At 40.0% G+C, this 27,500-nt stretch overlaps 1 protein-coding gene across 1 annotated transcript in view; it reads right to left on the bottom strand.

Moving 5' to 3' along the window:
* Positions 1–27,500, bottom strand: part of nbeab (neurobeachin b) — a gene marked incomplete at its 5' end in the record, with an annotated part of 383,543 nt that overhangs the window by 225,473 nt on the left and 130,570 nt on the right. Inside the window, 3 exons of the mRNA XM_080732091.1 lie at positions 22,383–22,551; positions 25,567–25,719; positions 27,333–27,441. Of these exons, the coding sequence (XP_080588217.1) occupies positions 22,383–22,551; positions 25,567–25,719; positions 27,333–27,441 (431 nt within the window). The remainder of the gene's footprint in view (positions 1–22,382; positions 22,552–25,566; positions 25,720–27,332; positions 27,442–27,500) is intronic.

The raw sequence follows: 27,500 nt of genomic DNA, 5'->3' as shown, positions 1-27,500 counted from the left end.
ATGTGTGTTTTTCAGATATTTAACCACCATCAAGTCTTAATAAACTACTTAGGCTGCTATTTTGTCACCCCTACACCAAACCTTTTTGCAGAAAACAACCAATCTACAAGCTCACAACGTCTCGCAGCGCGACACATTATGTGCATGTAGATCTGCTATTTTTTGGGACTATACAGTTCTCAGAATATGAACACTAGGGTTTCAGGCCGGTAACACATTTTGCTGTTTGGGAGGGGCTTACAGTACATGTACAGTATGTAGCAACATATTTGTTTTGTAGGCTAATTTCTGATTTAGCCCTATTCTATAGGTTAGGCCTAAATAGGTTAAACTTCAAGGACTCCTAGTTGGAAGAGATGTAGTAAGGACCACCACTACCTTTTCAGAAATTCCATATAGTTTCATTGTTTGACAGTCAGATGACAGATTGACAGATATTTAACCACTTGAGCCATCAAGTCTTAATAAACTACTTAGTTTGCTATTTTGTATCCCCTACACCATACCTCTTTGCCAAAATAACCAATTTACAAGCTCACATACATTATGTGCATGTAGATCTGCTATTTTTGGGACTATGCAGTTCTCAGAATATGTACACTAGGGTTTTTTAAACTCCAAGGACTCCTAGTTGAGAGAGATGTAGCAGGGACCCCTCATCCTTTTTTTCTGAATTATGAGTGAGAAATACAATGAAAAGAATGCAAGCAACGATGTACCTACAGCGCTGGTATACGCAGTGCACATGTAGTAAGCATATGCAGACAGTGTATGCTTTATCGTCATAACATCTTGTGGATGAATCTACTAGTGAACCCTAATCTGGTAGTTATAGGTGGTACTGTATTAGGCAAAACATCATAAAGGGTAGAACTGGTACTGTACGTAAAAAACTCTGACATGAAATTCATGATCAATCCCTAACATTATACAGTGGTTATTACTAACAACACTCATAAGTTGAGTTATCACACTCTTACATACAATTTTTTTTTCCCTAATTATATATTTCAATAGATGACACATCCTGAAATGGTACCTAAGTTACACAAAATGTCAAATCTCACACAGTAGGTAATGCCTAATGCCAATGCAGTGAGTTAGAGAAGGATTTTCACCCTAACCACACCATGTACGGTATAGGGGATCATGGTAATTAGACAACTTATTGTTTTCTTTCTTGGGTGTTCTGTAGGCTAAGTACGTTTCTAATGAACATGTTATTACTCACACCATGTGCGTTATATTTACAGTAAAAAATGGACACATAAGCTGACTATTTAGTGTTTACATTATTCTACTTCACTGGTATAATAGCATGGATGTATGGAAGCACAGCTATACAATGCTACTAAATAAACCAGTGCTACTGTACCTTTCTATTCTCCTCTCATTACATATTTGTTGTCCCACTACAATTAAAAAGCTCCCCCAGTCACCCTCATACACATCTACAAAACCCAGTACATCAACAAAACATCAACACTCCAACATATTACAGCACAACAAAAGCTAGAACACATGCACAATGCAAAACATGAAACCAAAAAGTCACAATATTACTAACAATGTTACTAACAATGTGTTCAATAGACTAGTGTCAATAAACTAATAGTTTCAACCCTTAATCCTAAAACATCCAATAAGACAGCAGGTATATGGCTATATATGTTATATTCAGTCTGAATAGTAGTTTGACTGATTGAATGAAAACATTTTGCATAGGAAAGAGTACACTGGTAACAAGGCCATAACAATTATAGATTTGCAAACTGAAAGGTCTATGACATTAAGAGGAAGATATCCATATTTTAGGATTGCATGCATCATATTGTATTGAAAATGTGTAGATTTATTTATTTTTTTGAGTACAGGCTTATAGATGGGCTCTTTTGAGTCCCAAGGCAACCAGCTTGTAGATGTGTTATTTTGATGGTAATAGCTTACAGATCTACTATTTTTACTGGGGTGGTGATGTAAGAGTATTATTTCCATAAGGGGTTGCATAATCTACTGGTAATATCGTATGTTTTATCATTTGGCTCGGTAGGGCTATGTATGTTGAATTCAAGGCATTAGTTGCGTTGTCAGTAGTGGTATTCCATCTGTAAGATAATACATGTAATTCTCATTAACATTACAAAATGAGAGAGGAACCAAAGTTATAGATCTGCTATTTTCACTAGTTTGACTAGCTCAACTACTTATAGTTTTATTGCTGAGGTCCAATCTGGCTTTCAAGATGTCAAATGATTCAAAAGATCTATCTAACCACATCTTGATCACAAAGTGTAACTTAGTAATACAGTAAAAGCCCTAAAGCCATCATAATGTTAAAATTGGTAAATGTTCATCCAGTTACTGTTTTATTCATACAGTCAGATCATTTTATTACATGTCAATTCCCTATAGGTCTATTAATTCTTACCAGGCTACTGACTATCTCCACATTCAGTATTGGTAAACGAGGTTTTTTTCTATTATTTTTATCTGATATTAACCCCAACTATGGTCTCTGCTACAACTATATCGACCCATCCCATAAACATGTTACAATTATATCAACAAAGCGATGACCGATTAAAAATAACCTCATATTAGTGTTTTAACCACTTGAACCATATTGGCAAAAATGACCGATCTACAAAGCTTATAGCTATAATGCGACAGACCTGTTACAGGGTGGGGCCTGTGAGAAAATTAGTTTACTCTTTTTGCGTGAACAAATCTCAAACAGCCTAAATATGGGGTCTCACTGTGTATAACCTCATGATATGCATGGGACTAACCATGGTCAGTCAATTTACATTGTTTTCACTAAAACATCCCATTACATGAACATGTTAACATTTTTAAAGTTTGTGACATTAGTCCAATACACAGAAAACATTTATTTGTTTATTCGTATATTATCTATAGATGGGTTAAAATACTAGGTATTCCTAAAATTATACTAAATATTGCGTGAAATCTAAAGATTTAACTTGAATGACAGGCGGATAAAAGACTAGTTCCCATACCAAGAGTTGAACCGGGGGCTGCCGGGGTGAAAACCAGGAATCCTAATCGTTAGACCGTATGGGATGCAAATCGTACAAACTGTATAAGTGTACAGGCCAGACTACACAACACAACTATACAACATCAACATGCCTGCATAATATCAAATCAACTACTATATATTCAGCACAAATATACATCACCAACAGAAATCAACACCATACTCACTACACATTGCTAGTAGATCCACACAAAAACATAAAAAACACAACTTGTCCATTAACGTAAAGACAGAATACACAATATGTTCTAATAATAAAGTGTTCAATAGACTAAATTGCGCAATGCACTATGGGACGTTGGAAAGCCGTGGATATAAAAAAGGAGAATGAGAAGTTTACTTCAGTCTCTTTTTCAAAAATGGATAATACCCATCAATTGGGGCTAGAAAAACAGGATTATGGCGAAGTAGCGACCAATGTATTGTATACCTTCGCTAAAGATGTAGAAGAATCCTTAGGCTTTAATGAGAAAGATGGAAAACCCACAATCTTTCCCGGAATAATTTTTAAAGATGGAGAATATGTACCCACAGGCATAGATCCCTATTTTGATGGATTTATGCAAGGTCGAATTAAATGGATGAATGATACTAATGGAGGGAAAAATATCCCACCAGATGATCATTCAATGTACGCATCTGAAGCAGCTCTATGCGGCCTTCCACCACAACACGTGTCCAGTAGCAATTCAAACAATGATAGTGCTTTCAATTTTAAATCATCGCAGTTTGAGTGGTTAGGGGAACCGGCTAACATGGAGCACACAGGGGTAGGGGATAATCACCGCTGCGGAGCCTGCCACCTTCTGCTTTCAAAGTTTCTGCCAGGCGATAAACTTTTAAATCAGCATGCATTCTACAGCAGAGGAGAATGTCCGTATCTCAAAGCAAACTATACACCCGACCGGTTAAAGATTGCAATTGGTCAGGAGAGATTCCGTAGAGGATTTATTGCGCATCCAAACATAATCACAGCCCCCGATGCATGGAAACTACCCGAAATGAAATTAACAAACAGGATATATGTGACACTGGCTACACAGGAATGGTGTTACTTGTGCGGACGTTCAGCTGGTAATCATGTGCAAAACTGTTACCAAAAAATGACAGAACTCATACATAGCCTTAACAACGGGCTTCTCGAATTCAAATTATAGTTAAAGTTCTTACAACCGTGATTATACGGTGACATTGTGAATATGTATACATTGGAACCCTTGTGTATTTTAGCTTTTCTGTGTGAGCACTAGCTATGCTCTTTACTCCCTGGTTATCACTCTCCATATTCATGGTCCTCATACCTTTAATCATAATGAAAATAATGTTTTATTTGCTGAAAGCAATGTGTAATTAGTTGATGATTGAGTATAATCCTGACTAATAATTTAGAATTGGTTTGAATAGTATGAAAAGAGATCTTACAGCACATGGATGGTTCTACAGCCATGTGTACAGACTGCGTTCATAGCTACACAACCATGTCTTGATTGTACTTATTGTACTATTGTGTAAAGCTAATATTAGTATTAGTTCACCTATGAAAAGAAGAAAAATAAATAAATAAAACACTATATCAATATTATGAGTTTTCTTTCTTCCAAATGTACTTATGATCAGCTTAAAAAATGGGTATATTGCATATGCATATATGCATATTTGTTAAAATATTTACCACTAAACATTACTAGACATCCCTGTGTAGTACAGTGGTAAACACAATTATTCAGTTCCAGCCTACGTCACTGTGGGTGTGGTCCTACAGAATGTATAAATGGTGACTACCATGACTGAGCATTTATAAAGCTCTCCAATTCTCTGATCCCTTTTCTTTTAAATTTCAAAGAAAAACTAATTCTTACAAGTAAAATGGACACTCATCGTTTGATTTACCAGGATAAGGATGATCTGATATGGGATTTGTCTAATGAACGTAAAATGCGATGCCATTTTTCGCCACCCACCCTTTTTCCATTTGTTGATCTGTATACATTGGAAGATGGGGAGACATTATGTTCAGATTTGCATCATGTGAGGGTTTATGCAACTGAATTTAAGAGGTTTGAGACTGCTATCAAGGATTTCACCGATTATTTGCACTGGGGGAGATGGGCCAAAGATGACTACATCAAGCCCTCGGATATGGTGAAAGTAGATGAATTGATGCCTTCTCGTTTATCGGACGGAGAAGCCTTCCTTATCGATTGTTCACGATCATATTTATGGTTGTTGGTGAGATTCAAGTCAATGGGACCAACCTTTGAAAGACCAAAGACTGTAATGGACAAAGAAATGTATTTTCCAATCCGTTTAGCCTTTCATGCTGGTGATTTGTGGCTTCTGCAGGACGTGCTGAAATTAATCAATGGGTTTTTCAGAAAAGCAAAAGAGACTCGCAAGATGATGTTACTGGATGATCGCCTGAACGGTGTAAATCGTGTAGTATCAGGATTGTCTACAAACTACCTCTCTACAAAGAAACCCAAGCGTATATCCCTGAATAAACCACAACACTTACCGGAATATGACCATAAGCTCGGTTGGATTGATTCCATAAAATCATCTGAAAATTCCATAAAATCATCTGTGCTCAAGAACTAGAAACCGATGGAACAAAGTAATATGTCACACCAATATGTTGTGTTGATGTCATAATTATGTGATAATTATATTATCACATAATACGTGTTTATGTGTAATGTATGTAAAGATCTATCACGTTTTCTTGTCAAAAATAAAAATATCAAAACATATATTTTTTCTCATCGCATTTTTCTACCATCCTACAGTACATACTATAGCCAATCGTTAGATGGCTCCCCTTACTTATCCACAATCCTACCAACCACGCCTATTGCTCTTACAATATATAAGGTAATTGGTCGTAATGTACTCTTCACCAGTAACCATGGCAGACTTGCGTCACCAAGCTGACGAACCAAGCTCTATCATTACTCTTCCAACTCTCTCTCTCACTTTCATGTCTGATACGGATGGCATATACTATCCAAGCCCTGGTTCACCTTCGCCATCACCTGTGGACTATTCTACACCTTACTTTTCGCCACCCGATTTCTCACATCTGGCAAGTGAGAAAGAGGAAGGAGAACCCAGTGATAGTAATGCTCTAAATCTATTATATGGATGGTCAGCAAATGATATGATCAGAGAAAACGCTAAAAAACTTCAATGCATACTGAGGCATGATATCCTTTATCTCCTTCAGTTGACCTTTGGACATGAAGAATATTTGTTGGATCAGGAGGACTACAATAAGCTCAAGCATATGGTATACAATAACCCAGACAGTTCACATACAGTTCAAACACTCTTGGAACTAATTATGGCCAATGGTGAAACTGCTTGCAATGAGTTCCTATGTTTGCTACAAGGGTCAGATGCAATAGAAACATATCCTAATCTGCAGTACATGCCATGGTGCAGTCATCCAAGCGGGATTGACAATGGAAATATAACGGCAAAAGATATGATACGGAAAAACCGTTCAGAAATTAGAAAAATACTGTGTCCAGATATCAAATATGCCATCCAGTGTGTTTTCGAAATCGATGAAAGCCCACTGGTGTTTTGTGAGTACCGGGACCTCATGCAAATGTCTTATTTTGATGCATCATGTAGGCTCATTGATAAGATCATGAACAAGGGTGAAAAGATTTGCCAAGTGTTCCTGTCTCTGCTAAAAGATGCAAAACTTACAGATAGGTTTCCTGATCTGATGAAAATGCGTTGGTACGGTCAACCAGCAATGGTTTTTGAAACAGAGGGGGAAGGATTTCGTTTCAAGCAGGGAATGTCATTTACAGAGATTTTAAGGCTAAACAAGTCTCGACTGCAAGAAATAATCATGTCAGACATGCGATTTTTCAACGATTGTGCTTTCCAATCGAAGCTTGTTGACAATGTATGCTATGCACAGCTCATGGACACACACTTCCCCTACACAGCAGCTGTTGAGCTTTTGGATAAAATTATGTGCAAGGGTGAAGAATTCTGTCATGGATTCATAGCTATGTTACAATATAATGAAGTAATAGCAATTAGACCTGAATTGAAGGCCTTGCCTTATGCAACACAACACCAAGGACGTCCTGGATACATGGCTTGCAGCGATACAGTCAGGAGAGCACAAGACAATATAAGAAAAAACAAGACAACACTTCAAAACATCCTGATGTCAGATATTGACAATCTATTCAAGCTTATTTCACTTATCTGTGAACGAAAACTAATCACACCCCTGGATAGGTATCGTATATCCTCAGACCCAGCCACAGAACTTGTGGCCACGATTATGGCCAAGGGTGAATCAACATGCAATGCTTTCCTGAATATTCTGAAAACAAGACGTGTAATATTAATGTTTCCTGCTCTGAAGACATTGCCCTGGTACAATTCTAGTGACCCTGTAGAACACAAGCAAAAAAGGAAACGTGCTTACAGTCAAATCAATTGACAACAACATGAAACCAGAAACAAAGAAAACAAAGAAATGATCTTTTGATTGATTTCAATAAATTAGGGGCAATTAGGACATCTTTAGGCTATATCACATTAATGTTGGGTTAACATGGGTTGACCAAATTAGCTATCTAATTATAGGGTGCACACGCCCTATTGCCCTGCTTACACTATATAAGGGTATTTTGCGTACAGTGCTTTTCACCACCACCCACCCTACCAACCACGCCTATTGCCCTGCTTACACAATATAAGGGTATTTTGTGTACGGTGTTGTTCATCAGTAACCATGGAAGATTTTGTTGACAAGCCCAACTCTACCACTACTCTTCCAGAGGAAGCTATAAAATATGAGCCATGGACAGAATCTGTCAGTGACACAGATGATGACGAATTCTATGCCCTTGCGTTCGGTCCTTCACCTACACCATCACCAATATTTTTTGATGATCCTCTGGACTTTAGTCTCGATGCTCCACCATCTTCACCTATGAATTACCCTACACTACCTTCCATCAGACCATGGCTTTCAGCATCATCTACGATGGATTCAACTCTGACTATGGACCAGCTTGATGGTCTGGGGAATATAATCCTTTTGGACATTATAAAAATATGCGTCACCAAGCTGATGAATGTGGTTATAAATGACCAGTGGAAAGATGACTGCGAGGGATGTCAAATAGATCATCCCAGTCAAATCGAACATCGATGCCTATACCCCATCCCAAAATATTATGTATTCAATCGTTTTAAACAGTTAATGAATAAACTATGGACTGGTCGATTCATACCAGGGGTTATGTGGGTGTTGGAAACTCAAGGAATTGTCACTATACCGATCGACCGAGTACAGGGCATATGTGAAGCTATTCTGTATGACCTGAGGAATGTGAATGATATCATGAAAAAAATCGATAATGACATGAATGTTGATCATGTGTTGGGTGGATACATGAAGAAAGATGATTTGCTGAATGAATTTGTTACATTTTGGAGTAACTCATCACCAGCTGCATAAACATGTACTGAACTATAGTTCTCAATAATGTATATTTTACTGAGAAGAAAGAAGAATCACCTATGGTGAATCACCTATGGTGATCATGTTCAATTATTTAATGAACTCTGTGTAAATTATTATTATCACTTTGTACTCCATAGTGATGTTTTGTGTGTGAATTCAGTCAGTTGTATTGTATATCATTATATCCTTGTAAATACTTGTTCCTGTTTACTTGTCTAAATAAAATATACGAATATACTTGTTGGTTGTTGGTTTTACTGTATTAGCTTTGACCTGTTGACATGTTGACATGTAACCCAAAATGATATACATGCATTTTGAACCATTTTCAATAGCTATGGTGTTCATGTTCATGCTCAGTTATTAAATAATACCTGTGTATAATTGTGTTTACCACTGTACTACACAGGGATGTCTAGTAATGTTTAGTGGTAAATATTTTAACAAATATGCATATATGCATATGCAATATACCCATTTTTTAAGCTGATCATAAGTACATTTGGAAGAAAGAAAACTCATAATATTGATATAGTGTTTTATTTATTTATTTTTCTTCTTTTCATAGGTGAACTAATACTAATATTAGCTTTACACAATAGTACAATAAGTACAATCAAGACATGGTTGTGTAGCTATGAACGCAGTCTGTACACATGGCTGTAGAACCATCCATGTGCTGTAAGATCTCTTTTCATACTATTCAAACCAATTCTAAATTATTAGTCAGGATTATACTCAATCATCAACTAATTACACATTGCTTTCAGCAAATAAAACATTATTTTCATTATGATTAAAGGTATGAGGACCATGAATATGGAGAGTGATAACCAGGGAGTAAAGAGCATAGCTAGTGCTCACACAGAAAAGCTAAAATACACAAGGGTTCCAATGTATACATATTCACAATGTCACCGTATAATCACGGTTGTAAGAACTTTAACTATAATTTGAATTCGAGAAGCCCGTTGTTAAGGCTATGTATGAGTTCTGTCATTTTTTGGTAACAGTTTTGCACATGATTACCAGCTGAACGTCCGCACAAGTAACACCATTCCTGTGTAGCCAGTGTCACATATATCCTGTTTGTTAATTTCATTTCGGGTAGTTTCCATGCATCGGGGGCTGTGATTATGTTTGGATGCGCAATAAATCCTCTACGGAATCTCTCCTGACCAATTGCAATCTTTAACCGGTCGGGTGTATAGTTTGCTTTGAGATACGGACATTCTCCTCTGCTGTAGAATGCATGCTGATTTAAAAGTTTATCGCCTGGCAGAAACTTTGAAAGCAGAAGGTGGCAGGCTCCGCAGCGGTGATTATCCCCTACCCCTGTGTGCTCCATGTTAGCCGGTTCCCCTAACCACTCAAACTGCGATGATTTAAAATTGAAAGCACTATCATTGTTTGAATTGCTACTGGACACGTGTTGTGGTGGAAGGCCGCATAGAGCTGCTTCAGATGCGTACATTGAATGATCATCTGGTGGGATATTTTTCCCTCCATTAGTATCATTCATCCATTTAATTCGACCTTGCATAAATCCATCAAAATAGGGATCTATGCCTGTGGGTACATATTCTCCATCTTTAAAAATTATTCCGGGAAAGATTGTGGGCTTTCCATCTTTCTCATTAAAGCCTAAGGATTCTTCTACATCTTTAGCGAAGGTATACAATACATTGGTCGCTACTTCGCCATAATCCTGTTTTTCTAGCCCCAATTGATGGGTATTATCCATTTTTGAAAAAGAGACTGAAGTAAACTTCTCATTCTCCTTTTTTATATCCACGGCTTTCCAACGTCCCATAGTGCATTGCGCAATTTAGTCTATTGAACACTTTATTATTAGAACATATTGTGTATTCTGTCTTTACGTTAATGGACAAGTTGTGTTTTTTATGTTTTTGTGTGGATCTACTAGCAATGTGTAGTGAGTATGGTGTTGATTTCTGTTGGTGATGTATATTTGTGCTGAATATATAGTAGTTGATTTGATATTATGCAGGCATGTTGATGTTGTATAGTTGTGTTGTGTAGTCTGGCCTGTACACTTATACAGTTTGTACGATTTGCATCCCATACGGTCTAACGATTAGGATTCCTGGTTTTCACCCCGGCAGCCCCCGGTTCAACTCTTGGTATGGGAACTAGTCTTTTATCCGCCTGTCATTCAAGTTAAATCTTTAGATTTCACGCAATATTTAGTATAATTTTAGGAATACCTAGTATTTTAACCCATCTATAGATAATATACGAATAAACAAATAAATGTTTTCTGTGTATTGGACTAATGTCACAAACTTTAAAAATGTTAACATGTTCATGTAATGGGATGTTTTAGTGAAAACAATGTAAATTGACTGACCATGGTTAGTCCCATGCATATCATGAGGTTATACACAGTGAGACCCCATATTTAGGCTGTTTGAGATTTGTTCACGCAAAAAGAGTAAACTAATTTTCTCACAGACCCCACCCTGTAACAGGTCTGTCGCATTATAGCTATAAGCTTTGTAGATCGGTCATTTTTGCCAATATGGTTCAAGTGGTTAAAACACTAATATGAGGTTATTTTTAATCGGTCATCGCTTTGTTGATATAATTGTAACATGTTTATGGGATGGGTCGATATAGTTGTAGCAGAGACCATAGTTGGGGTTAATATCAGATAAAAATAATAGAAAAAAACCTCGTTTACCAATACTGAATGTGGAGATAGTCAGTAGCCTGGTAAGAATTAATAGACCTATAGGGAATTGACATGTAATAAAATGATCTGACTGTATGAATAAAACAGTAACTGGATGAACATTTACCAATTTTAACATTATGATGGCTTTAGGGCTTTTACTGTATTACTAAGTTACACTTTGTGATCAAGATGTGGTTAGATAGATCTTTTGAATCATTTGACATCTTGAAAGCCAGATTGGACCTCAGCAATAAAACTATAAGTAGTTGAGCTAGTCAAACTAGTGAAAATAGCAGATCTATAACTTTGGTTCCTCTCTCATTTTGTAATGTTAATGAGAATTACATGTATTATCTTACAGATGGAATACCACTACTGACAACGCAACTAATGCCTTGAATTCAACATACATAGCCCTACCGAGCCAAATGATAAAACATACGATATTACCAGTAGATTATGCAACCCCTTATGGAAATAATACTCTTACATCACCACCCCAGTAAAAATAGTAGATCTGTAAGCTATTACCATCAAAATAACACATCTACAAGCTGGTTGCCTTGGGACTCAAAAGAGCCCATCTATAAGCCTGTACTCAAAAAATAAATAAATCTACACATTTTCAATACAATATGATGCATGCAATCCTAAAATATGGATATCTTCCTCTTAATGTCATAGACCTTTCAGTTTGCAAATCTATAATTGTTATGGCCTTGTTACCAGTGTACTCTTTCCTATGCAAAATGTTTTCATTCAATCAGTCAAACTACTATTCAGACTGAATATAACATATATAGCCATATACCTGCTGTCTTATTGGATGTTTTAGGATTAAGGGTTGAAACTATTAGTTTATTGACACTAGTCTATTGAACACATTGTTAGTAACATTGTTAGTAATATTGTGACTTTTTGGTTTCATGTTTTGCATTGTGCATGTGTTCTAGCTTTTGTTGTGCTGTAATATGTTGGAGTGTTGATGTTTTGTTGATGTACTGGGTTTTGTAGATGTGTATGAGGGTGACTGGGTGAGCTTTTTAATTGTAGTGGGACAACAAATATGTAATGAGAGGAGAATAGAAAGGTACAGTAGCACTGGTTTATTTAGTAGCATTGTATAGCTGTGCTTCCATACATCCATGCTATTATACCAGTGAAGTAGAATAATGTAAACACTAAATAGTCAGCTTATGTGTCCATTTTTTACTGTAAATATAACGCACATGGTGTGAGTAATAGCATGTTCATTAGAAACGTACTTAGCCTACAGAACACCCAAGAAAGAAAACAATAAGTTGTCTAATTACCATGATCCCCTATACCGTACATGGTGTGGTTAGGGTGAAAATCCTTCTCTAACTCACTGCATTGGCATTAGGCATTACCTACTGTGTGAGATTTGACATTTTGTGTAACTTAGGTACCATTTCAGGATGTGTCATCTATTGAAATATATAATTAGGGGAAAAAAAATTGTATGTAAGAGTGTGATAACTCAACTTATGAGTGTTGTTAGTAATAACCACTGTATAATGTTAGGGATTGATCATGAATTTCATGTCAGAGTTTTTTACGTACAGTACCAGTTCTACCCTTTATGATGTTTTGCCTAATACAGTACCACCTATAACTACCAGATTAGGGTTCACTAGTAGATTCATCCACAAGATGTTATGACGATAAAGCATACACTGTCTGCATATGCTTACTACATGTGCACTGCGTATACCAGCGCTGTAGGTACATCGTTGCTTGCATTCTTTTCATTGTATTTCTCACTCATAATTCAGAAAAAAAGGATGAGGGGTCCCTGCTACATCTCTCTCAACTAGGAGTCCTTGGAGTTTAAAAAACCCTAGTGTACATATTCTGAGAACTGCATAGTCCCAAAAATAGCAGATCTACATGCACATAATGTATGTGAGCTTGTAAATTGGTTATTTTGGCAAAGAGGTATGGTGTAGGGGATACAAAATAGCAAACTAAGTAGTTTATTAAGACTTGATGGCTCAAGTGGTTAAATATCTGTCAATCTGTCATCTGACTGTCAAACAATGAAACTATATGGAATTTCTGAAAAGGTAGTGGTGGTCCTTACTACATCTCTTCCAACTAGGAGTCCTTGAAGTTTAACCTATTTAGGCCTAACCTATAGAATAGGGCTAAATCAGAAATTAGCCTACAAAACAAATATGTTGCTACATACTGTACATGTACTGTAAGCCCCTCCCAAACAGCAAAATGTGTTCCCGGCCTGAAACCCTAGTGTTCATATTCTGAGAACTGTATAGTCCCAAAAAATAGCAGATCTACATGCACATAATGTGTCGCGCTGCGAGACGTTGTGAGCTTGTAGATTGGTTGTTTTCTGCAAAAAGGTTTGGTGTAGGGGTGACAAAATAGCAGCCTAAGTAGTTTATTAAGACTTGATGGTGGTTAAATATCTGAAAAACACACATTGACATGAATCCAAAATACACTGATGATTGTGCTGTCAAACAACGAAAACAATATGGAATCTCTGTAAAGGTTGAAGGGGTCCCTGGTAACACCTTTAACTGTGAGAATTGACACCTTTCCACGGACCACTTACACACACACAACACCACCCCCTCCCTCTCTAACCCCAGCTGTCACCTGTCAATCACAACCACCCACCCCATCTAACCCCCACACACACACACACTAACAGATGTCAAATGTTATTTTTAGAAATACTATTAATAATCCTATATTAATAGAAGGGCTATTTTTAGAACAAAACTATGCCTATGGGCTATTTTTAGAAGGGCTATTTTTAGAAGGGCTATTTTTAGAAGGGCTATTTATAGAAAAAAACTATGCCTATAGGGCTATTTTTAGAAGGGCTATTTTTAGAAGGGCTATTTTTAGAATGAATCTATTTATAGAAAAAAAAACTGTGCTTATATTACTACTGTCCAGAGTTGTCTGGGCCAGTGACTCTAAACCTTATTAATTTCAATGACCCCCATTTGATATGTTTTTTTTTTATCTCCGGGACCCGGCCCAATCTACACACTAGAATCCTAAGTATTCATTTGACTTATTCATCCTGATCGTATTGTATGTAATTGTACACTCTCTGAGTTACAGACCAGTAAGTGTCCATTTTGGTTCCTTGTGATCAGTCATTTAGCTGGGGACCACTTGAATCCCCACAATGATTGGAGAAAGATGGTATCCCGACCTGAAAATGTATTTAGAACTTCACCCTCCGCTATTAGCTCACAGTTAATAGAAGAGGTTCTAAATGGGGCTAGGCATTCTCTTTAGTTTGACAAGCACACAATGCCGTTCTCTAAAGATTATATTTTAGCAAATTCAATATAAAAAAGGCAAAACCAGGGCGGGACGAGGCAGATAGAGCCTGCTGGTTGGTCAGTCAGGGACAAACCAGAAAGGCTAACAAAGGGTGAATTCTGCACTTTCACTGCAGAATATCCCTGTGTGCTGTAGGTGTAAGCTGCCTGCAACTCTGCTAAAATAGATCAGGTATGGCCTTTTGCTCACCTCCCGTCTAGTCTGCCCTGGCCTGCACTAGGCGGAGATGTCCCCTAGTCTGGCTTACGCGAGACTATCCAGACACTGATAACCTCAAGCCCTTTCCTGGGCAGTACACATGTTCAACTGTTAATAACAGTTGCAGTGACATAATGAAGGTGGATACCTGACCATCCTGCCGCTCCACAAGCCAATCAATGTAATCAATACAGCAGTTCCCTGCTCCTGCAATGTGGATGCTAACTGCAGCAGACACTGATTAATAGAGAGAGAGAGAGAGAGAGAGAGGAGGGGGAGATACTGTACCAGAGGCGTGAATCCTAAAAGCACCCCGGTTTAGTCTGGTTCTTGTAAAGGAGCGCTTGTTTTTTGTGGAGATGACGGAGGTGTGCCGTCTCAGACAGGGAAGTGCAGAGAATGTTAGAAAGGCAGGGGCTGAAATTTCTAAAAGGGCCTTTTCTTAACTGTACCGGGGTGCCTTTTGGATACAGGCGTAACAGAACAGAGACTGAGCAACATGGTGAGGCTGATAACCATATTACTTTCATGAGTGCTGCATTCAACATAGTCACAACCAACCAATTATGCTGAGCACAGTGCAACATCCTTTCCTATACAGTAGTTAGATTAACACTCAGGATTTGTTGTGCTCCACTGCTCATGCTCTGATTAGTTTGCTTATTGTACCCCAAGGGCAGACAGAGAATAATGAATGTCCACTGAATGAAATTTATTTTTGATTGCCATCAGTGATAAATGCATAACACACTTCAAAGTGTTTCATATTTCACACAAACCTATTCCAAAACATGTATGGTACTGATAAAAAAAAAACATACTTCTCTAATGCTTAATACATCATTATTATCATCATAGGGATTATATTATTATCATAAATATTGTAGTGTTTCCCAAAAGATGAGCCAAGGCACACTGGTGTGCTAGGTTTACCTTGGGAATTGTGAAAATCACACATTATTAGTCCCCCGTTTCAGAATACAGTTTAAAATCCTACTTGTCATGTAAGGCCAGGATGGGCCTCGCCCCTGCCTACATCTCGGACCTAGTGTCTAATTATGTGCCACTACATACACTGAGATCTGCAAATAAAGCACTCCTGGACATTCCAGCAGGTCAATTTAACACTAAAGGACGTATGGCTTTTGCGTTTAGAGCCTCCACCCTTTGGAATGCCCTGCCCCTGGAGATCTGGCTAGCTGAGTCTGTTCCCCGTTTTAAATCACTCCTCAAAACCCATTTCTACAGATTAGCTTTTAATCCATAACCCCTGTCATTTAGATTTTGATGTATTTGCACTGGTTTTCTACCATTATTAAGTTAAGTATCTATTTCTCTGCATTGTTTTCTGCATTGTTTTTTTTTTATCGTTTTCTTTTAACCTTCTGTGTGTGTATGTTTTGTTCTTTGTCCTTTTTTACTGTTTTGTGTACTTTGTAAAGCACTTTGTAACCCAGTTTTGAAAGGTGCTATATAAATAAAGGTTTATTATTATTATTGTTATTATTGCAGTAAATATAGTCAGATATAAAACATTTAAAAAATATGACTTTTTAAGTATTATATTTGTTTTATCCCACGATTTTTGTAACCTGTGTCAATTTATTGTCTAATCCTGGGCGCTACACTCCCTCTGCCAACCTGGGGAGAGCAAAGGACTGACCTCATGCTTCCTATGCATGAGGAGTCCAAGCCGCTTCTTTTCACCTGACAGGGGGGAGTTTCTCCGGTTGGACTTCGCGCGTGGAAGGAACACGTTATTCCAATCAGTTCCTTTCCCTCCCATCAGGTGCCCCGGCTGGCCAGGGGGAGGCAGTGTAGAGAGACCAGGATCAAGCAAACTCCACACAGAAAGGCCCTTTCGCCAACCCCACCTAAGCTATGGGCACTGATGACGCAGAGGAGAGAACACACCCCCAACGCCCCCAGCAAGAATCAAACCCAGGACCTTCTAGCTGTGAGGCGACAGTGCTCAGAATGGCACGAGGTGTTACATGGATGGGATGGACCACATCAGACATGTAGTCCTCTATGGGGACCTAACACGGGTCACAGACAAAGTCAGAGATATAGAATTAGCAGGGCTGCATCAAGCATCCAGAACTAGAGGCAAGCAAGCAACACTATGGGAGCCAACCCAGGTCAAAGCCAGGAAAGTAAAAAAGCTCACCACCAACGTACGTGCACTGCGGCACGTCAGCTTAAGCTAACAACACAGTAGAGCTCAAGACCATGATGTTAGATAGGAGTGTGGAGGGCAGTGATTCAGGGGTCCTGAGTTGGTGTTGGCTAGACCACAATCTTGCATCACATGTTATAATATTTATTTGTTATAATAAATAATAATGAAAAGCAAGCTCACAACTTTGTGAGCTTGTAGATCAACTATTCTGGTTATGTGACTTGCATATTGATGTTGCCTTGGGCACAAAATGTTTAAAAATCACTACACTACATACAGTATACTGTATACAATATCCTGAGATGGACAGATGACAAACACAATGAAACGTTCACATCAGGCTGATTTCAGAAGAGGCAGCAGTAGTTTGAAGGTTATAGAAGCAGAGGCTTGTGACCGCAAGGTCGGCTGTTTGCATCCCCTAAAAGATCTGGGCAGGGAAAGTGAATAAAAAATGCTCACGTAAATACTGCAGTACTCAGACTTGCTGTATGTTATGAATGTTAATCAGCACAGTTTCCAACACAATTCTAGGTAATTCTCGTCCCTTTCATGGACCTCTCTGTATCAACGAGGGCTTCCCTTAGAATGAAAATAAAACTGAGGCAGCTACAAAGAACTGACCCTGGGTAATGGCCTATTATTCAGTAATAAATAGGCTTGGGGAGTGAGAGAGAGAGAGAGCGGAGAGAGAGTGAGAGAGCAAGAGAGAGAGAGCGGAGAGAGAGAGAGAGAGAGAGAGTTTCAACCTGAGGGTTCATGTCAGGAACTGAGAGATGTTGAGCAATGGTCATCTGTGTGAGTGTCGGCAGTGAGTCTCTGCATAAGGGGAAGATTCATGGATTCACTTTGAAAGCACTCTCTATCAGTAACTGGAGGGAAGAAAGAAACCACTACACAACAGAATGAGCTGGAGGAGCTTCTGTTTTAAACATCTCCTCTTTGTTCCCATAATTGAACACTTCATTATCTGCTTGCCACTCTAGCTCTATGTATGTCTCTTTGTTTAGCCATCTGTCACAATAGTGGGGGGAAACTCACCTGCCAAGGCAAGCAGAGACCAGTGAAAGAGACCCTCTGTTGTCCACTGCAAGAGTTACAATGGTACAGTATTTTTTAAAACCATTATACACATTATTAACACACAGGGTGCCTATCCTGAGTAGTCTAGATTTCAAATCCGACCATCGAGTGCTTTTCCTGACTTAAGTCAGGATATAACGTTTCCTATTGTAAACCGTAGCTAGCGGTCTGTGGCACCCGGCACTGAAGCAAAAACTCAAATCCCCATAATCCATCGGGAAGTGTAATCCACCGTTGGAAGCAATGGAATGATCTGCAGGAAAATTGCTTCATCTCGGAATCTATCTCTCTAACAACAATATATTATTACTTATGTGTGGCTCAACTGAAAACGTTGCTATTTTATGTAAGGGACAGCTGGTTCACCAATGTGTATTGCCAGGGATCATACATAATTCAGTGTGTGCGTGCGTGCGTGCGTGCATGTTTTTTACCAAATACAGTAGCCTATATGTTTGACAACGTCTACGCAGGTACAGGTATGTGGAAAAGCTCTGAAGATAACAACAATCTTGCCGTTATTGTTATTTACAAATTGTTAACAGCTGAAGTAATTACAAACAGAGCATTTAAAAACAACGTTTAAAGGTTTGGATAAGTCTATCTAAAGAGCTTTGACAGATGGTACAATGGCACAGGGTCTATTAAAACGTAACATGAGAGGATTTTCACGGCCACTCTCCTTTCATGGTGAATGACGTCTCCCACAGCATGTCCTTCTGGAGCTAAGCCACACTTTGGAACCTTAGTTAAGGATAAAACCTGGCGCCCATACGCCTACCTGTGCCAGGGCACATGCTCTCCATCCCATACGCCAGCCACCATCCCTTTATGTTTACACATTCATCAGTCATTTAAACTATCATGCCATACATGTTCAGGTAATTTGTGTTGGCAGCCTTTCCAGGTTGCATGGAGCAGCGTATGGAAATGTCTCCAGGGCGCACTGCAGGGGTGGTGTAATTTCCTCAGTGATGGGCTAAATTACTACTTCAAAAAGTATTCCAATCGTGTGTGTGTGTGTGTGTGTGTGTGTGTGTGTGCGTGCGTGCGTGCGTGCGTGCGTGCGTGCGTGCGTGCGTGCGTGCGTGCGTGCGTGCGCGCAGCTAATCTCACATTGGCCATCCACCTGCCCAACACCAAGGAGACTGGTGTTTGGTGCCTCCGGCTTGGCCGGGCACTCCAGTGAGCACAAATGGCCATGTTTGTGGGTGTTTGCCATGAAGTAAAGTACTTCTAGCAGCCAGAGAACTTTAAACTAAAGTTTGAGGGCAGCACATTGGTACATTTGGCCAATACCTACTACCTACAGTAGCGTAATGTCTTCTCCAAATTCCACAGAGGCACTATCACGTCAGCACAGAGACTTCCAAATAAACCAATTGAGATCGGCATGGATGTGACGCTCCTGATGAGGGTGTTTCAGCAATATTCTGCCGACAAGATTGACTAATGACAGCCATACAAACAAATTATTCCATGCCTCCCTCCCTTTGTTTGGAGAACACACAGCACATACTGTATGTACAGTATATTAAGATGCATAGACTGGTATAACATGGTGCAATAAAATGCAATGAAAGAAAAAAATCTATATAAAACAATTGTTCTTGTGGTGGGTTAGTCTGTTAGTGTCAGCTGTACAGATTCCACATGTCAAACACACATGTGAAAAAACATACTTCTCATCATCATCATCCAAAAACCTAGCTTTAATAAAAATCTAGTATTTATTCACCCGTGGTAAAAAGAAAAGCAAAACAGCCTTGAGTGGGCAAGGCCTATTGTCTAGGGTAAATATAGACCACTGTCCTAGAACACCAGGTCTAGATAAGTTTGAGCTTTCATCACTTATTCATTCTGGAGAGTTCCCTCGCTCAGTGTAGGAAGGGAGCATTGATAGAGAGATTCAAATGAGGGAACATACAGTACCAGAGATATGCACATAGTGTATATGGATTGTAAATACAAAAAAAGCACCCTTTGCAGCTGTTTGGCCACATCCTACGTGAAGGCCCCCCATTACTGGCCCAGCCCCCCTCCCCCCCAACAATTCCCCCCAAACCCTGTACCCCCTAACTTCCTCACCTCCCAAAAGACACCTTGCGCTCGCCACTGACCGCCCCCCACTCCCACAACTCCTCATACCCCTCAACCGCCAGCCCATTCCCCATGACTCCCTAGCCTAGCAAAGCTAAACAATCCTCCCATGTTAAAGTTGTACTATGTAACTTTTTTTATAAAACAAATCTTAAAATTCTCCTAACTATTAAATCACAAAAGTTTTAGAAGATCCGCGCCGTGAATTTCAGCCTGTAAAGCCTTCTCTATATGTAAACTGAGATCCTTGCCGTGGACCGGATCTCGCGCCAAAATTGCGTCATCACACTACCGGCCAATCACAGCGAGGGTTATACAACTGCCGGCCAATCACAGCGCATCTTGAAGTGGGGTCGCTATGGCAGCCATATTTGTTGTCGCCCGTTTGTACCATCCCTTCTCTAGGTAATTTCGCATACCAGGCAGGGTGAAGGAGTCCGTATCTCTGGAATTACTGAACGCACAGGAACAAGGGACCCCTTAAAAGATAGATCTCAGCGAGGTGGAGGCAGACGCGGGGGTCTGAAGGTACGAAAAACGTCCGAAAGACGCGGACGCGACCGCGGTTTGCTATAGGGCTAATGACCACTAGTTGGGCATCTTACACAGTATAGCTTTAACACAATATATACTGCAGTTAGTTAGCTGCATTAGTATATAGTCTGGCTACGCCAGGCTAATGACTCCCAACCCAAATCCAAACAGCCATACCCCGATGAAGTCCCTCAAGTCCATAACCCCCATTCTCCATAACCTCCAACTCCTTCCCCCCCTCCTCCACTGCCTCCATTGGTCACAAATAACATGGCAGTAATGTGTCACTTATACAAGTAAAAGCTGAATTGTTCTGCAGAATATAGGCCTAATAGTTATAGTAATAAAATGACCATTAATCATAATAACGATCATTTGACTGTCCTTGAAACTAATATAATATTAACATATGTTTTTTTCCTGGCATAACTGGTGGTACACCATTGTAGTTCATTTTAACTTAGAGGAAACATTTCATCCAGTCTTTGTGCAGCACAGAGTGCCCATGGTGTCTGTACCAAACATGAAAAGACCTCTCAGACGAGGGAAATGAACATTTCACAGAAGAAAAACGAAGAGAAAGAAAGGAAACGACAGTTCAAGGGCACTGTCACTTCTAACACAGCCTGCTTGGTGATGTGCTGCTGTTTTATAGAGTGGAGATGGCAGTCATATTTCTGGCCTGGCTTTTAGAGCCCCAGTGCCCACACCGAGCACCCTGCTGGGGGGGGGGGGGGGGGGGTATTGATGTGGTGCGTCTGCCTCACTGTCATCTACAGCCGCCCACAGATGAGAGGCAACCTTTAGATCATTTTTAACAATCACTGAATACTTTTAACAGGATTTGCGCACAGAAAAAGGGAGAAAAAGAAAAAAAGCAGATTGACAAGCATCACGATGTGACATGTGAGCTTGTAGATTGCCTATGTTTGTCTCTGTGTGGCAGAAAGGTCTAAAACAATAAAAAACCTATAAGCCGCTTCTTTGTCTTTTAAAGACTATTAATGCGATCAACTTTGACCAAAAAATGCACAGACCTGGTTGACTGTTTAAGTTGGACAAAATGTGGCCAATATTTGGCCATATTTTCCCAAAAATGGAGATCTGACTTCTAATATCATAGATGTTTGATGTCATAGACCCCTTGAGACTGACACTATTCATGGGTTGCATTTGTAGTCCTACACCAGCCATTTTGAGGACCAACACAGGTGTTTTGATTAACGTAATAAACGTAGAACATTGGTTCTATGCCAATCAGACAAATTGAACACCTGTGTTGGTCCTCAATATGGCCGGTTTAGGACTACAAATGCAACCCATGAATACGTCCATACAATATATGGGCATTCCCAGATATGAGCTTAATATACAGTATGGGCATATGTGACGCACATATGGGCTTAATATTAATGACATCAGGGATCTCCATATATGGGCATAAAAGGGACAAGGACGGAATTCATTTGCAACATCATTGTGATGTCAGTATACTGTACATTGTGAAATCCTCAGCGTTAATGAATCCATTTGTAACTCTGAGAGTCCAGTGCTTTTATTGTGTCCTGCATATCACAAAAACATACTGTAAGCCTATTAAACCCCAACATTTAATATAGCAATTTCTTTTGAGGGAATATTAAATGTGCAGTTCCAAAACGGTGCATGTGCTTACCAAGGCCCTTTGGCATGATGCCACTGCTGTCGGCGGGGTTGACGGCCCAGTAGTAGAACTTGAGTGTATGCATGAGTTGCAGCACTGTGCCCACTCGACGGATGGTGCTGTAGATGGTTGCTGTCCCGATGAACTCTGCAGAGAGGTACGTGTAGAGAGAGAGCTGCACCTGGAGTGGGAAAACACACACACACACACACGCACGCGCGCACACGCACGCAGCACGCACGCACGCACGCACGCACGCACGCACGCACGCACACACGCACACACACACACACACACACACACACACACACACCACAATTAACAGTTACAAAAGCTTGACTATTATGTATGAAACTGTGTAATGGGGAAGGTCAATGGAAGTGCACCCATCCTTGCCATTAAACACTTAGCACTTGTTTAATTCAGTGTAGTTTCGAAAGGTATAAAGTAGATTTCACATTATTACTGTGTCCTGTGTTGAGTGCAGAACTCATTGACTGCCGAGTTTGACAATTTTTTTGTTTTGACACTAGGGGTGCTGTTCGCCAGCCTATGGCTCACCAATTAATTATTTGGGGGGGCGTCTTTTGAAAGCTCCCAATCCGAGCGACGCAGAATATTCAGCGACTTCTCAAAGGTAAGTGAAAAACACTCTTTTTCATAGCAGTAAATGAGTTAAGTGTTAAGTGAAATTAGCAACAGGTCTGACACAATGTGTCATTCCTGCCACAGTCACTCCAACAGAACAGCTTTTTGCCATTCATCTGGAATGAGAATGTGAGACGCTGTGAACCCCAGCCAAACCGTTAAGATGCGAGCATGACTTGGTATGCCATATTGCAGACGATAACATCATTTCCATGAGAATGGGTCTGAAGCAGAATTCAATGGCAAAATTGATTTCCTTCAGAGCAGTGTGGGTACAAAAGGCCAAGATCAGACCGACCATCTAATTAAAACCCATCTCAGCGGATGTCTTTTTGAATGCTCCTGGCATGACTGCTCTCTGAATGCAATGTTTTTAGAGAATAGTGACAATTGAGTTCACAAACCTTTCCATGCCAAGGACATCCAAAATATATGCAAGCTCACAACGTTTGTCGAATCATTAAGCATTGTGAGCTTGTACAGTAGATGAGCTATTTAAAAAAGTGATTTGGGATTTTTTTTTTACAATATTTTGAAATGACAATAATGATAATTTCCAAAATCTGATGCCAGATTGAAAGTGGTACACTGACACAATAATTGTATCAACTGAATTTGAATACCAAGGGAACAGCAAGTTGCAGCTTTTGATTGCCGATGTTGCTAAAACTCACTTCATGACCTCTTTCTTTCTCCCCCTCTTACCCTCGCTATGTGCTCCATGCTGGAGCTCTGCCACAAGGCAGCCTCCAGGGAGACACTTCTGTATTTATTTTGTCATTTATTTATTCATGGTTCCACCAGCAGCATCACTAAGGCAAATGTATTCGCCATGCAAACTCAGCTTCTTTGATATTCCTCATCTATTTTCATGGACCATTATTTTTATATATATATATATATATATATATATATATATATATATATATACATACACACACACACACACACACACACACACACACACACACACACACACACACACACACACACACACACACACACACACACACACACACACACACACACACACACACACACACACACACACACACACACACACACACACACACACACACACACACACACATTTGGCTTTAGGACAGGATTGGAAAAAGCAAGCAACAAACCCTGCAGCCATGAGATACTATATGTGAGAAAATATACAGTAGCAAACATAAAGCTTTTATTGTATTAAAGTTTTTCCATTCCCCCCCCCCCCCCCCCCCCCCCCCCCAAAAAAAAAATAAATAAATGAAAAAGGTTATATATAAAAAATAAAATAAAAATACAGCCAACTCACGTATTAGGAGGGTAGTATGAGTCACAAGAAAAAAGACGGTGTTTTTGATGAATCTATCATGGTTAAAATGGAGTTTGAAGTTACAATGGGTTTGTTGTAACTGATAAAATGAATATCAAATATCTAAATATTGAATCAAGCAAATAAAAATCTGTCCAGGGTGTTCACAAAAGCCTGATTAGACGTTAATGACCAAACGTTTTTTTCTTTTTTTTGGAATTAAGTGGAATATCCCTTTAACCCATTCAGAATGGGTACACATTATTGTGTATCATTATTTTATGCTTTAACTATTGAAAAATAGCAGATATACAAGCTTACAGCGCGGCACCGAGTGCCGCGCTGCAAGCTTGTAGATCTGCTATTTTTTTTTGTGTGTCTTTTGAATGCTTCTAAGGTTTTTTGAAAAACCTATGTTTCTATGTCAGCAATCTGGCTTGCCATTGTCAAAGAAAATGTCCCTCAATGTCACTTAACCCTTTCAGTGCCCAGAATCACCACTAGAGGGCGCCCAATGGCCATAGAATCCACCATAGACATACGCTGTATATGCACAAGCCGTGCGCAGCCATGACGCGCCTGAACACTTTCCTTTGTGCATGAACAGGAACAGGATGAAGTTAGCTTGAAGTTAGCTATTGGCTACCAAGCATTTTAGAAGCCCTATTTTCGGCGATTTAGCCGTGATTAAACCTTGCACACCTCATGGATATGCATGGAACAGAGAAAATGAGCTCTAAAGATCCTGGATTGCATTGGAGTGGATGGCAAATATCGGCGGCGCGACGCTCTCGCGGGCCGTGTTTTTTTTTAATAAATCCCGAACTAGTTCGGGATTGGCACCCTGGACGTTAATAAGGTCCAAGGCACAATAAGAGTTAACTGGAGCTCAGTTAGTCTGTTCTTGAGAGACTACTATGTCAGTGGTTCTCAAACCTTTTCATGTGAAGGACCCCCAAAATGATATGTATTTGGCCACGGACCCCCAACTCAAAATATCTAGTTCCAGGGACTCCCCAGAAGCAAAATTTGAGTTACAAAACGTTCGCTTTGAAAATACATATATTCAGAGATTTGCACACATTTTCACAGCTTTTTCAAAAATAGCAGATCTACAAGCTCGCAGCGCGGCTGTATATCTGCTATTTTTCACTGGTTAAAGCATTCAATAATTCTAGGCCTAAACGGGTTGTTAAGTAAATGTACTTAGTTACTTTACACCACTGGCTCGATGGCCGGGCTCACCTTTGCGGGGGTGTGGATCCAGATGGCAGCGTTGAACAGGATGTGGTCACACAGCTGCTTGAGCAGCGGAGCCCCGTGTGTCAGGCCGTCCAGATACTTGCTGAAGGACAGGAACTGCTCCAACACCGCTCTAGTGATGTGTGTACGCGACGACTGCAGGAACAAGCACAGCAATGTCATCACAACAGACTAAGGATGGGACAATATCAACATTTCATGTCACGATTATTGTGTCACTTTTTCTTTTGTTTGTTTTACGATATTATCGCGATAATCAAAATATCCCCAACATCCATTATCCTGGGGTGGAACATTTGCCAAAAATAGCAGATCTACAAACTCACAACGCGTGGAGTTGCGACACGTTGTGAGCTTGTGTAGAACGGCTCGTGGAACGGCTATTTTTGACCAAGATCAAGAAAGATGAACCTATGTATCCCATTAAGTTGACGGTTAATTGTGGAGGAGGGTAGGGTAGTAAGTGACTTTGCAATAAGACGGATTTTCAGTGTGACGAGAACTGTTATCACTTTGGTCTGGCACCTGCTGGTTCCAGGTGGGTGGGGCAGTCAGGGCAGTGAGAGAGGGATAAATGGAGAGACTGCGAATGGAAGGTGTGTCCTAAACAGCACAGAAACAGATGGCGCGATACAGCGCGTAGTGGTGAAGTGTGAAACCTGGCAGCGGGATGGATACGGGGAGAAACTGTCAGCTCTCAGGTGCCGACTCTGCCTGGCTGTTAGTTAACAGCAGCTGATGCCAACAGGCAGGCAAGTCAGCGAGTGACACAGAGGAGTCATTTCTCATACTCTACAAAAGCGCGAGCACTCTGGGGAGGCCGGCACGCTGTACATCACACACAGGAAAAAAAATCAAGGGTGATGGAGAAGGAGAAAGAGAAAGAAGCCAAACAGAAAGGAGAAAGGCCTTGCGGTGCTCTCTCCCTCTGGGTCTTTTCATTTCACTGACACATATTCAGAGCTCAGGTCTGCTAGTGATGGAAGATCAGAACATGTTGACAGGAGTTGGGAGAGTGCACTGCACAGCTTAGATAGCGAGCGCATCTACGGAGGGGAAAGGCAACAGCGGCTTCAAGAGAGATCAAAGGGCTTCCCCGATTTGCCAACAAAACTTTTGGCTAACTTAGCTTCTGTCATAGCACAACATAGTACACTCTTTGATTCGTCATCTCACACTGAGAATCAATTGTGTGTTAAAAACGCTCAAAGCACTGATCAAAGACTTTGTAAATGGTGGTGATGTTGAATCTACTTATTCACAGACTGTGAATCTGTTTTTTGTTACATTGATCGACACTGAGATAAGGAGGAAGAAAACAGACATCAAGGACTGTTCGTTTTTTGGCTTGCACAGTTTAGGAGGAAATACAGTATGACACCATTACAATTGAATAACAGCTTGAAAGAAATTAGTGGAAATATATCCAAGAAAAGTGCACTCTTTGCAGTGCCTATCTCCACCAGGATGGCAGTATGTTTCTTTTGTTTTTTGTTTTTTTTGTATGAACTACAGCTCAACAATTATAGGCAAAAACGTAAAGAGGCCTGTTATAGCGCTGCCATGAGGCCAATAAAAACAAAGTTTGTACTGAGTGTGCACAGTGTGCATGCAAAGTTTGCCACTGATTGGTCAAGCAGTATCCAAGATTAGTTTCGCAAAGACGGACACACGGGCAGGGGCGAAAACATAATCACTGCCTCCCAGCCTGGCATTGACAAATATGACAGTGGGAAACTCTAGCGTACCTTCTCCAGGAGGTATCCGATCACCAGGAAGCCCTTCCCTCCCAGCATCTGCTCCTGCATGGCCACAGAGCTCTTGAGCAACTCAACCAGGAAGGCCAGGAGAGTGGCACTGTGAAAGAAGATTGCATAAACACTCACACAACGGTCTAAAATACCTGTCTATTCACA

This window comes from Nannobrachium achirus, assembly GCF_963921795.1.
Source record: "Nannobrachium achirus genome assembly, chromosome: 8".
NCBI lineage: Eukaryota > Metazoa > Chordata > Actinopteri > Myctophiformes > Myctophidae > Nannobrachium > Nannobrachium achirus.
Note: the sequence above shows the minus strand (reverse complement) of the source record. Positions and strands in the feature narration are given on the sequence as shown.